This window comes from Diachasma alloeum, unplaced genomic scaffold (assembly GCF_001412515.2).
Source record: "Diachasma alloeum isolate Michigan unplaced genomic scaffold, Dall2.0 Dall_scaffold_00662, whole genome shotgun sequence".
In the NCBI taxonomy this organism is placed as follows: domain Eukaryota; kingdom Metazoa; phylum Arthropoda; class Insecta; order Hymenoptera; family Braconidae; genus Diachasma; species Diachasma alloeum.
In genome coordinates, this window is record NW_021680794.1 from 151,624 (window position 1) to 166,875 (window position 15,252).

Sequence of the window (15,252 nt, forward strand, 5' to 3'; positions counted from 1 at the left end):
GGGGGGGGGGGGGGGTGACAAAGTGGCTTCGTTTAGTCCTCGATTGGACGTGTGGGGAAAATAAGTAATTAAACATAAATAATACGCGCATGCTCCGGTCACTAGAGTGGAAGGTTATGAATGATTGGGAGTAAGTGAATGAGATTAAGAATGTCAACGAGGAGTCCTAGCTCATTTCCTGATCATCGAGGGGTCATTAATCACCGGAGAGGAGCATCAGCAGGCCTGGTAAACGAGTAACACCGTCTGGAAGCCAAAAATTTCACCACCAAAACACCAGAGGTTCCCCTATTTACTCTCGGGATACGGACACATGTCAACACGATGTCAACCGGAGGATTTTGGATCTCGCGAGGGCCCTGAAACACACTACCAGGGCGCAGCACGTTACGGGCCCACCCAACCTAATCAGTGACACGCACAACACAATCGACTCATAGACGAGACAATTGGCGATACTGGAAAGACGTCAGATACCACCTGACACCAGAGATCCACACCTGAAGGAATAGAAGACGCCACCGCATAGCACGTGACCGGCGATATTATGTAGTTGGGGCCAGGATTGGCCAATAATTCAAATCCGGGCCAATGTCAAGGCCGGACAGAAATGGAGCGACATAGCCTGAGACGGAGAGGGCGATTATTACTTCTGCCTTCTCCATCATTACTTCCATCTCTACTGTGAATCGCTTTGCATCGCTTTAAGTTTCTCTAATTTTCGTATCTATTGTGTGGGTCCAATTAAGAAGCTTTTCGTGCAAACTTGACAACGGAGGTAGGAACAAGGTTCTCCGTACCTTATCCGGAGGTTTTTGAGGCGACTGAGAGCAATTACGAGGCGAAATACAGGCGGCAAATATTCAGGCGAATATTGTATTCATCGGGCGAACTCGTGGCGAGGGACGGAATCGAGGCGTAATATTGGATCAGGACGAGTGATTAGAGTGAGTGTGCACATATAAAATATTCTCATTGGTGCGATGGGGTCATTAGTAAGTACGAGACCATTTTGGGGCTCATTGAAGCTCCTGTCAGCTTCTCTGGCAGGAGGAATCTCGTTGGGAACGGAGACTATCGACTCCATTTTGATAAAACCGCGTGGCCATCGAGTCGGTGCATACCGGAGCGAAATACAATAATTTATTGTGAGTGTTACTAGCGTCTAAGCTACAGATAATATTGGGACAAATTAATTGGTATTGAATAGGGATTATTCTATTTATTCATCATTCGGATTTAGTATTGTATTCTTCATCTTTTTATTTTGTCTGATTGTTCTCCAGAGGCTCGAGTGAAAGAGAAAGATATCGTGGCTAGTCTCGCGGATAACAGGCATTTGGGAAGCCCAGGCTGTGTCTACGGACCTGCTCACAGTATATTTACCATTGAGAAATCAATAAATGAACAAATGAGCCTCTTCAGTGTTTCTCCGGAAAAAATTTCAACAAATATCTTTGATTCATAATTCTTTCGGATTGTATCGAGTTGGGTGAAACGGAGTTTCCGGCATTTTGTATTATTATTATTATCATTTTTGATTATTCTTCTTTCTTTTATTTTTCTTATTGAACGATAGCATTATTCAATTTCTATTGTTATTATTCTGGGTGACGACCCGCATTTATGGAATTCCTTTGTTTTTTTCTTCTAAAATCATTTTATATCAAGTCTCGAGAATATAGACCTATCAGTTAGTCAATAATCTTTCTAGTTACTGAACAATATCCTCTCCTCCAAAGATATAGAGTAAATAAATTAGATCAAGCACGAGCACACCGGACAACAAATAGGTAACGGTGTACATGGCACTGCGTGCGTCTAAATAGTGAAGAGTTCTCAGGAAAGTATTGTTTACGAATTATTTCTTTTATTATTGAGGATCATCTCGAGTTTACTGCAGTAGCCGGAATAAATATATTTTGAATATTCGATAGATTAACGAATTTACGTCGATTGTCACTTGTTGTCTCAACATGCACCTTTTCACATTGCCTGATATTTTAGGAATACCAGACAATGTCACAATCCATAGAAATTCTCCTCGACATTCTATTACTTTCTGGGCTAATTTTATTGGATACTATACAACTTTTCCGTGTGATTCTTTTAAATAGATAATTTATAGAAAAGAGTTAAGAGATTTTGATTTTTCTGTAAGAATAAGAATTATATTCTTGAGATTTTTTAGAATCAAAATGATTTGCCATAAATTTTCCAAGTTTTTCCGGCTGTATTCCGCTTTGTTCCTCATTTCGAAATCCAAGTGGAAAACACTTTGAAAATTCATGCCCAAGTATTCTTGTAGAATTAATTCAAGGAGAATAATTTACATAGCAAAATCAAAATCTATTGACTTTTTTCCATCAGACATCTATCAAAAATCGCACAGCAAAGTTGCATAATCTCCAATAGGATCAGGGCAATAGCTAAATAGAATTCTTCAACAAACTTTCGACGGAATTCTAATAGAACTCCAATAGATTCTTATAGAATTCCTATAGAACTTCAATACCCTTTCTGGAGAAAAGCAGTAGATTGTTGTATTGAATTTTTTCACATGTGGAAGGAGGAAAAATATCAGAAAGAGTATCTAGGAATGAGAACTAGTAGAATTATTATGGAGTTCTATTCCTCATTCCTAATATTCGTTTCCTAGCTCTTTCTCATTTTAGATGATGACTGATCCCACTAAATCACTCCGACCCTCCGACTGAGATGTTTACACATTAATTGTTGTTCCTGATTATTATAATATATATTTATATGTTTTTTCAAACATCCCAGGAGATTCCGATTGTTGTTTGTAGGAGGAAGAACACCTAGTCCATAACTTTATCACAGACTTCACACTTTCATCACAAAGTTCCAGTTAAAAATGTTTAATCATCACTTTTTTTGGATATTAAGCGGTAAAAATTTATTGTTTTCTGGCATCATAAAGACCGCAATTTTAATATGGAAGGAATGTCTATTTTTTAAAATAGTATGCGAACTTTATTGTTTCAACTGGAAATAAATCAGGAGATTATTGTATTTTCTAACTGTGCAATAGAGAGGTTGAAAAAATCTGTGAGTTTCACAGGGGAAATAATTTTAATAGTTATTGCATGGGTATTGAAGTCCAAAAATCGAGGTAAAATGTGTAGAATAGTAAAAATGGGAGTAGGAATTTGAAGTTTAGTCTTCTCGACGTCGAACCTAATTTTGAATCACTTTAATTAATTTTTGATTAATTATCGAAAGTCCAAGGGAATGAATTATACAGCGGCGATTTAGATAAATGAGGATGTTTAAATCCAATAATTATTCCCTTTTCACTTTACATCAACGGGACAAAATAATTGACTCATTGTAACAGCTGGAAGTAACTGTAATCATCCTACAAGTTGACGAAATTACGAATCATCAAGCGGCACCGAAAAAATTTATACATTGACAATAGTTGAGTGTAGGCAAATGATCATAAATTAGATATTTAACTGAATAAATTAAAACCATGAGGGGTTCTTGGATTCGAAGAGTTATTTCATGTATTTTTTCATACGTTTTTTCCGGCTGGATTTCATCTACATGCCTCTACTATAAACAGCGTTATAAAAACAAATCGTTTTTATGATAATTTCACCTTTTTATCAGTTGGTTAAACGAAATAAAAAATCTATGACAAATTGACGATTTTACAAATTTATTTTTCATTACAAATAAAACGTGAGATAGTCAGAAAATGAGAATGAATTTCTTTTGAAATAAGGCTGGTCCGGGCAAAATGAGACAGCCGTGCGAAACGGCACAGCAGCATTTGTTGTATTGTTTGTCAGTTCTTTTCACCATCCAGTGGGTCAATACGGGTAATTTCTGATACTTTTTAGACAACTACGGGATTAAAACACCTAAATAAATCATGATTGCGGCGATTCTACCCCGGTGTTCTATTGTGCCCGGCTGTCGTATTTTGCCTGGACCTCTCCTATGAAAATCAGTGTTCACCTGTACGAAAAAATTTGAGAGATTAGTGCTTTCTCAGAAATTATATTCAATTTCTATTGAAATTCTATTGGAGTGCTGTACGGATTCTATTGAAAGTCTATTAAACTATTCTGTTTTTGTGTGCTGATTCTATTCGAAATTATGCAACTCTGCCATGCAATTTTTTAATGGATATTCGATAGAACAAAGTCAATACATTTGTATTTTTTTAATATAAATTATGATCCTTCAATTTTTTCTATAATAATTTTTTCTGAATGAATTTTCTAAGTTTTTTGGGAAATGCCATGTGAATAGGCCTATTCACACGGCTTGATCCCACACAGTTGAAACATGGATATTGATGAATTTTCTTTTATTAATGATATTGATGACTTAATGACTAAATTTACTGTTTTATAGACTAGTGATTTGACTCGCTTCACGGTGAGTGCCAGGATCGATCATAGCACATTGAATAGTCCAGAGAATTTCTACAAATATCTGGGATAGTTGAGATTATTCTAGAATCTTCTGGGTTCTCTCATAAGCTTCTACAAAAATCTATCGAGGTTTGATCAATTAGAGCTTTTTCTAGATGATTCCTGAATTTTCCAGAAGATTCTGTACTTTTCAAGAATGTTCCAAGATATTCTCGAACTTGTATTATTATTAATCCTAAATTTTTTGGAGTAAGAAACATCTTGAATAATCACATTTCAATATTGCTGAAATGATTTTCCGGCTGGTTCTGGACGTTTCTACACTCATAGGAGGATTTAGTGCAAACAAACGAGACTTCTTAACTATTACCACGATTCGTAAATAGTTAATGAATCGTGGCAACAATTAAGAAGACTCGTTTGGTGCGAATAAATCATTCCACCTTTTATCGTGGTCTTAACCTTCCTGAACTGGCACTCGACCGCCAACCGAGTCAACTGGCTCGGTTAGCAAAGTGCCGCCCGTGCATTTTTAGTATTTGTGAAAGAAAGAAATGAAAAAAATGATTAATTTTGGGTTTAGAAGAAGGTTTGAATTTTCAGTGAATAAGAAATAACGATAGAATGAGGAAAAAAGTCGCGATCAATGCAAAAAGTTGATGTGATTTTCGGCTGAAATGAGATTTTTAGAGGTTAAACACGGGGACTCTGAGCGATTCGAATTTTTAAACTTTTTGGGTAAACAATCAGAATAAGTGTGAACGGAATAAAAATTGCCAATCAATTCAACATAGTTGAGAGTAGGCATTGTAATTTGTTCAGATTTTTATTGGCTCTCATTTCATTGAAAAAAGAAAAATTCGAAAATGAGCGGCACAATACTCATTGAGCCAGTTCAGGAGGGTTAAATCCACGGTGGAACCCATGAAAGATGCGCCTCGAAAATGCCGTATATCCACGGTAAAAATAACCAGGGCTTAAAAAGAGCACTAGAGGCTTAAATTACCTTATTTGGTCCGTATATCCACGGTAAAAATTACCGTACATCTACGGTAAAACTACCGCATATCCACGGTAAAAACTCCTGTATATCCACGGTAAAAATGACCGTGGAGCGTGTGGATAGACACTTTCTAAAAAATACACACAGCGATATCTTTCCTGTCTAAAGGAATTTGATCTTCTGCTATCCTTTTTTTGATTGTGTCACCATTCCTAGCGTGTGCAATTGCTGCTCTAACTTGGTGTCGTTTTACAGTGAAATTGTGTTCCATGAGTATTGCAACTGATGGATATTAATCTTAGGCCCCTTTGACCTTCTCTGAATTTTGCCGTCGAATTGAGTGGGAAAGCATTAGGGGAATTCGTCAGCGATTATTGCCTGCATTAGTGGTGTTTTGCTGAAAATTTGTTGGAAAATGGCCATTGGGACGGTGCTACAGTACATTGTTGTACTTAAATTGGACTTCTCAAATGTTCGAACCATATCTATCGTATATTACGAATATTTTATTATATACCCATGCCACCCCGTGAAATTTAATGATCAGATGGTAACTTTCCCAATTTAAGTTATTTTTATACGCGGATTTTTATAAAAAAAATCAAGCATATCGGTGTAATTATCAGCAGTAACCATTTTCGACCTAGTATCAATATATGTTAGATTTTGATAACATCCTCCTTCACCAACAGAATAAAATAATGAATTAATCGATGGTTCGAGTCTTCTAGAACTGGCTTCGTTTTAATGAAAAAAAAGCGATGATGAGACTTTCTCAGAGAACCAATTGTTTCCAACTTTCTAAGATCTAAAATACGTTTGTGGAATATCCCCATCTATTGTAGTTGAGGGAATAACTATACCACTCCATTAGACTGTTTAGCATGTGACGGCACTAACCAACGTGAACCTCAAAACTTGAAAGATAAACCGTAGACTTATCCATAACTCGATGCGAAACTCAAAACAGCCGGAGTGTTGTCACCTTCGGCCGCTGCTCCTCGATGTCCCCCACGAAAATCCTCGAAAACCGAATAAACGAAATAAACGGGAAAACGAGAAAAATGGTGTCGGGCGCCAGCTGACTTTTGTTCCAGCGGTGTCAACGAACCGCATTAAAGAGAACCATACGAAAACTTAGCCATAATTGGGGAGATCAAGGGAGAGGTTGCGGAATTAGCTCGACTAGCTCGGAGGTATTCGGAGAGCGGGGTAGGATCGGTCGCTCGGTCTTAGGAAGGATGTCGCGAATTTACCAAAAGATACAGAAAAATCAAAAGGAAGAATCAGAAAATTAATTACTGAGTGCTGGAGAATCCGAAGGCTATATCAATTCCAATGCGATGATTTCGGCGAATCTCCTCAGAATAATAAATGACAATTAATGGGCGAGGGACTCTAATATGCAAATGTCACTTAAGAGTGCCATTTTGCACCCGCATTCGAGTCCGTCCCTTATCAAGAGCGTCGTGGCGTCACAAGAAAATTCCTGGAGCTCACGAGCTTCACTGTCGTGATTTTCGGGGTCTCGTCTTCCAAGAAATCTTAAATTAATAAATTGAAACCTTGGGGGAACTTTACTGAGCTAGAAGAGCACTCATTTGAGGCTTCAATTCGCTCTGGAAAGAGGAAAAACCGCCAGGTGCACGACAGCGTCACCCACGGCACGTGGGGAGCATGTGTGCACTTGTGGGCCTGTTTTATCCACTTTTTCCCACTAGAATTGGCACTGGACATTCCCCATGCGTTCTCGAGGGGCCTAGTGAACTAATTACGCACTCAGAAGGTGCATTCATTGTTCACTAGACCTCCAGGTGAACGGAGAGGGCACAATGGCGCCATGGCAGGGCATGGGCCATGTGCGGCCTTTTATTGGGTCTCACTGCCCATTTTCACTATCACTGGAGAGTCACTGGGGTTTTTTATCACTGGGGAGAGGTCTAGGAAGCCGAACGAGGGTTTTATGCACTCACTGGTGCATTTTTCCTCTCGCTCGGAGGAGTCTTGGTGGTTGGGAATGCATCTCGGTGTCACTCTAGTGAACGCCGGTGCACTTTTCCCGGAGGTCATCACTGGGCATACTGGGAATAAATGCACTTCACTCCTCGGGAGAGAATGCACATGGTGAATAAAAATGTACTTACCATGTTCCTCGTGTGGGCCCTCGGCGATGGTCTCTACCAACTCTCTCGATCATTGTCGATATTCTCGGGGATGTCGTCGCAGTGGTTGCTCGGGTCCAACTCTCTCGTGAACTGCGTTTAACCGGCGGGGGTTCTCAGCTGGGTGGCACGACTGGCACACCGTCTAGCTGCCGCTGGGGCGGGCTCATGTAAACGAGCACGTGGGGATTTCAATTTGAAGGGGTTTTAAACTTATTTGGGCATTTCGCCGTTACTTATATTTTTTATGAGTTAACACAAGGGGTTTTTATCCATAATGACTGAACGATAGGTATCTGGAGGTTCGGAAAGACAGTTGTTCGCCTTTTCTCCTCGCGAATGCACTTCACACCTGAGTGAGTGCACTTTTCGCTGCTGTCACTCTCCCGGGAGTCATCCTGGAGTCACCGTGAACAAATCTAAAGAGAGAATAGCCCATGGCGATCCATGCAGACGAGTGGGCTATGTTCATCCACATGGCCTTCCAGCTGCACTGGTGATTCCANGCGTGAGTATTTCACCTCAACCTTTGTGATCAGCAGCCGCACTCAACGAGATCAGCGAGATCTCACCGGGAAGCTCGGTGTATCGGCTCTGAACCGCAGTGGATCGTCGTCCTTCTCAGGATCCGCGAGATTTCAAAATACAAAAACATAACTCGGAAAATACAATTACTGTAAATTTTCCCTCAACCATAAAACCGAAAATCAATCCCCTAAAATCCGAAATAAACCAGAAAGATAACTGAAACTAAAAGAGAACAAAACTTTAATATGACTTGAAACGGAGATTTTACTTTTTATTCGTTTTTAAGGTGTATCGACACGTGAATTTGATTATTTATACAAATCGAACGTTGTATTCCCCGCGAGGCCCTTCCTGATGTTCTTGGAGACCGGTTTCTACGAGCTGGAGCTAAAAGGGGTATTGCATCGCCCTTCGGTAGGGGTGCTAACTTTGGGGTTAAGGAAATCGCGACTCTCTCTCTGAAAAAGTCAAAATAACTTCACACTTACCTACTCACTCTTACGGTTTATTTAGTTCTATGACGAAGTTGTGTACAGGTGGCAGAATTCTCGAAAATTCCGTCACAGGCCTCCCTCCTTCTCGTTCCCTATCCGTTGTTGTCCGTGCATCTGGGGTAGAGGTGATAGTCTCTCGGTTGGTCTAGGCTCCACTAGCCGTGCGAACGTCTGATGGAGTGGAAGAGAAGAGAGAAGTGTGCTGGAAATAAAAGNGAACGTCTGATGGTGTGGAAGAGAAGAGAGAAGTGTGCTGGAAATAAAAGAGAAACCGAACCCACGCCCCTAAACCTAGAGGCGAAAGAAAATGTAGGCTACACGCTAATCTTCCTTTGGAAAATACGGAGCTCCTTCTATTCTCCTCTCTCAGGGAAGTACAATTTACCCTATCCTAATTCTTATTGAATACTCTATGGTGCTTATGACTACGTCAGGTAGAGAGTCGCAGTCCATCTGGAAGCCTGAGGCATCAGTCGTGGCTTCTCCGAAGACTGGAACTCTATCACAGCTAGTACAGTCCATGGGGCTTTGACGGCTTGGGGTCTGGGCTTATTCCGTTCCGGGGAAAAGCTCTCTGGACTTGAAGATGATGCTTGTGAGTTGGAGTCTCGCTAATTGAGGAGCGGTAGGGGTCCGCTGCGACTCAATTGGAGAGGTGCGGGTTTTGGGGCCACTGCTCAGTTGAGGGGCTCCCTTCGGAGTTGTTGGACTTACGGATGGGGGGGATCTCCCCCCTGGCCGGCCACTGCCTTTGGGCATTTAGTGCCCTCTCGAGGGCTCGTATCCTCGTCGCGGTGAAGAGCGACGTGGTGAGTCTTGGCGTTGACGACGGTCATCCTCATGACGACAGTGCTCGTGACCTCGCCGGTCCCCGTGGCGGTCATCACCTCTCTCTGGTCGATCGGGGGAGTAGCGATCTTCCTCCGAGCGTCGCCTTCAAGGCTCATCGTCACGGGCACCTCCGGGGGGTGAACGTCGTCTCCTTGGTGGGCTGGATGGTCGGTCCTCCCTTATGTAGCTCTCTGTCAGCTGCTGAGTGAGGGCTTTCACGAGGCTCAGCATAGCCTCACCGGAGGGATTTGGTGAGCGCTTCTGCTCTCACTCTCGTGAGTGGTCAGAGGAGCCTCTTTGCCTGGGGGATCGTCGTCTCGACGGGGAATGCCTTCGCCTTGGCGAAGGATTTCGTCGAGGTCGTGGAGATGTTGGCCGAGTTCCCTGGGTCGGTCTCTCGGGGGATCGTCGACGTGGGGATTGACGAGCCTGAGAGGGTTGCTGGCGAGGTCTCTCGGGTTTCGCCCTCCGTGAGGTACGCTGAGGGTCCTTGGACTGGGGAGCAGGGACTATTCTCCATTCGCCCCCGAGGGGTGAGGGACTGCGGTTGGTGTGTGCCATGTGTCGGTACTGCAGCCTTCCCCTGCCTCTTCCTTTACTCAGGACTGCACAATGCATATCCCACTGAGGTTCAGGCATGGGTGGTGGAGGTCCTGCTGGGATTTTTGGGGGTGGTTGCACTACCTGAGGGGGTGCTACCTGTGGGGGTGCTGCCTGTAGGGTAGGAGCACTCTGCCCAGTTGGTGCACCGGCCGCTGAGGCTGCGGCGGCTGAGGCTTGGCGTGCGATGGCTGCCTCGATCTGCTTCTGCCTGCCTCCCCTCCTTGTGGGTCTCTTCCTCTTCCCTGGGGCTTCTGCGCTGGGTGTCTCCTCCTTGTCCCAGTCCTCTAGGGGTGAGGAGTATAGAGGGTATAGGGGGTGAGGGCGATCTGGTCGGGTCGCCTGACTCTCCCTCCGGTGTGTCGCTCGAACCTCTCACCACCTCATCTCCTCTTCTACTTGATCGGCCCAGGAGGTAGAAAGCGGATGGTTAGGTGAGGGCCAGAGAGGCGGTACTACCCTGGGGGCGGCCCTCTCAGCTGAGGATCCTGTCGTGGCGGTCGTGGAGTCCACTGAGGTCCTGGGTCTCCTGGTGGCTCCCGTGGACGTTGCGGGTCCCGAGTTTTGATGAGCTGGGGGTGCTACCGGGTTCGGGGGTGCCCCTCCATTACTCGACGCTCCGGTGAGTACCTCCAGCTGTCGGTCGTCCTCCGTCACGTCCATCAGGAGGAGGTCGGAGTTTGAGTCGACCTCTGGGGTCGAGGAGTTCGGGGGCTTGAACTCACTCAACGTCATAGTGTGTAGGCGGTTAAGAGGGATTGAGACCTGGACTTCTGGGCGTCCCTCTGGCTGCTTTGGTCGCCGAACATCTCGGAGGCGCTGGGCCGATTGAGATGAGACGACTTCTGTCGTTGGGGTCTCTTCTCCCTTTTCAATGGGCTTGTCGACCGAAGGTCGAACAATATAATAGTCAAACAAAAAAAAAGCCGAACAATATTAATAAGATAATAGCATTATCCTAATCAACGTATTGATCGATCTCAATATGTCACAACATGTATCATAAAATTTTTGTACAGACACCGTGGAGAACCTGATTGTAATTGTGGGTTCGTCCTGTAAACTTTCAATTCTTATAGTTCGATTAAATCAAATCATCGTCGTATGGAGTGCAAAAGGTGTGAACAAGCATTTCTTTCGCGCCTTTTTGACTGTTTGGTTCTGTAGGCCGACAGCTTACTTTATCGGCTACCTAGCAGACTACATTAGAATTTAGGGCTATGAAACCTAAACTCATAGAAAAGTTCCAAACATTCGATCGAAGATTGCATCAGTCATCGATCGATGCAGTTCTACAAAGTGTAATGCTCACTGCTGGTCCAGATCATTTTGATTTTGATTTTTGATCAGATTCAGATCATCATAAATGATAATTCCTACACCGGGAAAAATCAGACGCTCGTTCAAGGGCGCGGCGCTCATTTCAAGGCATTGCGCCCATAAATGCGTTCAAAGTCGCGCGCCTTTGATTTCAACGAATTTCCGATAAAACGGGCTCTTGAATCAAAGGCGAGAAAATCTTCATTTGAAAGATCTACAAGACTTTGAATCAAGAGCAGAAATTGAGAATGGAAGGGAAGAGAACTCTAACCTAATATTATAAACTAATTGGAGCATAGGGGCAAAATATGGAGTGAAGAAGTGATGAAATGGACTCTCTTCAATTGTCCATATCTCCCGGCTGAATACCGTAATTTGAATAAATCAGATTTTATTTTGGAGTTTGTAAAAACCTTTGAAAATTATGTGAAAAACTTTACTATGCTATTTTCGTTTGATTGATACGTAGATTTGATCCGTTTTACCCCACTATCTTTAGATTTTCATCATTCAGAAAGAAACAAGATGCTAATTGAAAATTAATGAAAAAATATGTGAATAAATAAACAAGTCAGCCTCCAAATGAATCAAACAGAACATATTTTCAGCAAACAGATAAAAAATAAGTCAATAAATTAGAAATAAGGAATTTGAATATTTTCTTTAATCAGGAACAGTACATTATATTAACAATACAGTAACAAAGAACTTAGTTTTATGGTTTTTTAATGGGAATGTAATAGTCAGTGGGAACAAAACGAGTTCCGTCATATCCTGTGTGCATTATATAGAGCTTGTAATTCTTTAAATTTTCCTGGAGAATTATGCACCTCGTTGGAGTTGATTGGACTTCAAAAGATTGAAAATGTTCAGAAAATTGCTTAGTTAATAACAGAGTTATGAAGAAGTGAACAATTGTATCGTTTGTCACGAGGATACATTCAATTTCTCCATATAGGGGCCTCATTAAGGTACTTCCGCAGTAAGTATACTTGGTGAAAATTTCGAAATGGTATAAAGACGCAATATTTGGATCATATGTTGTTGAGCACATTCAAAAACTATTCCCAAAATTTCAAGTACCTTGTCCACCCCATTTTCGAGATATACATCGTCAAAAATGGAAAAAACACAAAAATTGAATGTTTGGCGATGCATATCTCAAAAATGGGGTGGACCAGGGACTTGAAATTTTGGGAATATCTTTNTCAATTTTTGTGTTTTTTTCCATTTTTGACGATGTATATCTGGAAAATGGGGTGGACAAGGTACTTGAAATTTTGGGAATAGTTTTTGAATGTGCTCAACAACATATGATCCAAATATTGCGTCTTTATACCATTTCGAAATTTTCACCAAGTATACTTACTGCGGAAGTTCCTTAAAGCATTTAATAATACCATCATACATGGTTTATATAAGCCTGAAACTGGCAAACGATTCTGGTGAACGATATCCACAACTTTTGGAGCGGACTGTACTGCCGACGCTCCAAAGGGACCGCGGACGGGGGTCAACTTTTTTACCCCCAATTTTTATAAATAATTGAGGAACATGACAAAATATATTTAACACACCCTTACCCCTCCATATGCATACATTATTTGAATGAAAAATAAAATTGCTAAATTTAAATGAAAATTTTTAACATTGGGACATAGAGAGGAGGTGGAGGGGGGATGCATAATAGGGGAGGGTTGAAAATATTACCCAACAGGGGGGGTGGGGGTTGCAGAGTCTCTCTAAGCCACCCCTAGCCCTCCGTTTGCATGCGTTGAATAAATTTTTTTTTAATTAGGCCCGGTTGCGCGCTTCGCGCGCTCTTTCTTTGGGGTATGACCGGTAGGGGTTGGTGGAATTGGGTGTGACCCATTACGGGTCGAACCAATAACGTCCTGACCATTTGTTTTTGTTGACGCTGAGGTCACGCCACAGTGAATGCGGCGCACGCTATACGCAACGCTAGTCATTGTCAGAAATATTCGGAAAACAGTTGGATAATTATTTCATGCGTTGCATGCGTTTAGCGTTGCATCCATTGTGGCATTACCCTTAGGGTGATTTCGCAAAGAACGCATTTGCAATTTAATTTAACTCAAACTTCAATCAAGTTTGAGTTAAACCCACTTTTTACTTGACCCACTTTAAAATTCTCTCAACTCCGAAGCTGATCTACTTAAAAATTTGCAACTTCAAAAGTTGACCCACTTCAAAATTTTCCAACTTTCCCTTTTTTTTTTAATGCAAAATTCGAAAGTTTTATTTAAAAAACTCAACAACCACTGAGGCGATTTTTCTCAAAATCCAATGAGAATCAAGTTATGTGGAGACGCATCGATTACACAGAATTAATTCAAATCCCATCGTTACCTTAGGTAAAATGGTCGGATTTCTATGAAATGAACGCTTTTTTGTATTTTTTTACAAGTTTTATGCGAATAAATAAAAAAACCGCTGAGTCAATTGTTTTCATAAACTAAGCAGTTTCAAGTTACATGAACACGCATCGTTTGAAGGAAGAAAATAATCAATCGCTTCATTCGTTCAGGAGATATCGTTGGACAAAATTTTGGTCGCATACGTACACACACACACACACACATACAGACATGTCTTCAAAAATATATCTGGATAATGGGAAAAGAGGCGCAAAGTGACGGCCAGGAAAAAATTCCAGTGCTGGCTTTAGAAATTTTATTGGGGAAAACGTGAATTTTTCCCCGTATTTCTGTGAAAATTTCACAGAAATCCCCCGAAATTTTGACAGAAATACCAAGAAATTTTACCTTAACAGTACTAGAATTTTTCACAGCTGATGGATTGTGATTTTTTCCAGTACTCATACTAGAATTTTTTTGGAAAATTTCTCACCGTGTGGAGAAATAATCGAAATTCCACATTCGATTTTCGGGGTCATTACAATAACTTCCTTCCTTCGGGTCGGGAAGTTGAAAAGTATTTCGAAGGAAAAACATCTTTGGAATTTTATTTTGTTAATTTCTTGATAAAAAAAAACGAATTTCCAATTCTTGGTGGTTGGGGACGAATTCGACTGACCATGGAGGAAAAAAATGCGAATGAAGTAATTTTTCTAGGTGAATGCAATGAATTTTGAAGAGATTGTCATTCCTTCACATGTTTTATGCAAATAACTAAGAAACTGCTGAGGCAATCGTTCTCATATACTCATTGGTTCGAAGTTTTTTTTAACACTCATAGATTGAAAAAAAGATAATAATCACATCATTTCTCGGTATAAAATCGTTGAATTTTTGTCATTTTCACACATATTTCATGCTAATAACTAATGAACCACTGACACGGTCGCCTTCATACACTGATCACTCTAAGTTACATGAACACGCATCTATTGAAATAAAAAAAAATGAGAATGATAAGATTTCTTCGGATAGAATCATTGAATTTTCACGAAATCGTCATTTTCTACATCTTTTATGCGAATAACTAACCAACCGCTGAGACGATCTTCTTCATACACTGATCACCCCCGAGTTACATCAACACGCATCGATTGCAAGTAGATGTATAGGGCCGGCTCTGGATCAACGTTTCTGGGGCGAGCGCTGGAGACTTGTGGAAGAGGGCCCCGCGAGTGGGTGGTGGGGTGGGATTAATTAATTCGCGGTTTAATTCGCGGTTTTGATTCGTGGTTTTAATTCGCGGTTTCAATTCGCGGATTTTACATTTCGTCGATTCTGGGTGCAAGAAGTATGGGAGAAGCCCCCACGAGTGGGTGGTGGGATTAATCAAGTCACGGCTTTAATTCACGGTTTTCAGCCCCGATTTTAATTCGCGGTTTTCAGTCCCGATTTTGATCCACGGTTTTAATTCGCGCTTTGGTGGGATTAATTAATTCGCGGTTTTAATTCGCGGTTTTAATT

General features: G+C 41.5%; 1 protein-coding gene across 1 annotated transcript in view; it reads right to left on the reverse strand.

Moving 5' to 3' along the window:
* The window catches only part of LOC107044028 (serine/arginine repetitive matrix protein 1-like), an 11,191-nt gene extending 426 nt beyond the window's left edge, over positions 1–10,765 (reverse strand). The window contains exons 1-2 of the mRNA XM_015265764.1: positions 10,642–10,765; positions 9,702–10,317 (exon numbers count right to left, since the gene is read on the reverse strand). Of these exons, the coding sequence (XP_015121250.1) occupies positions 9,702–10,317; positions 10,642–10,765 (740 nt within the window). The remainder of the gene's footprint in view (positions 1–9,701; positions 10,318–10,641) is intronic.
* Positions 10,766–15,252: the final 4,487 nt, after the last annotated feature.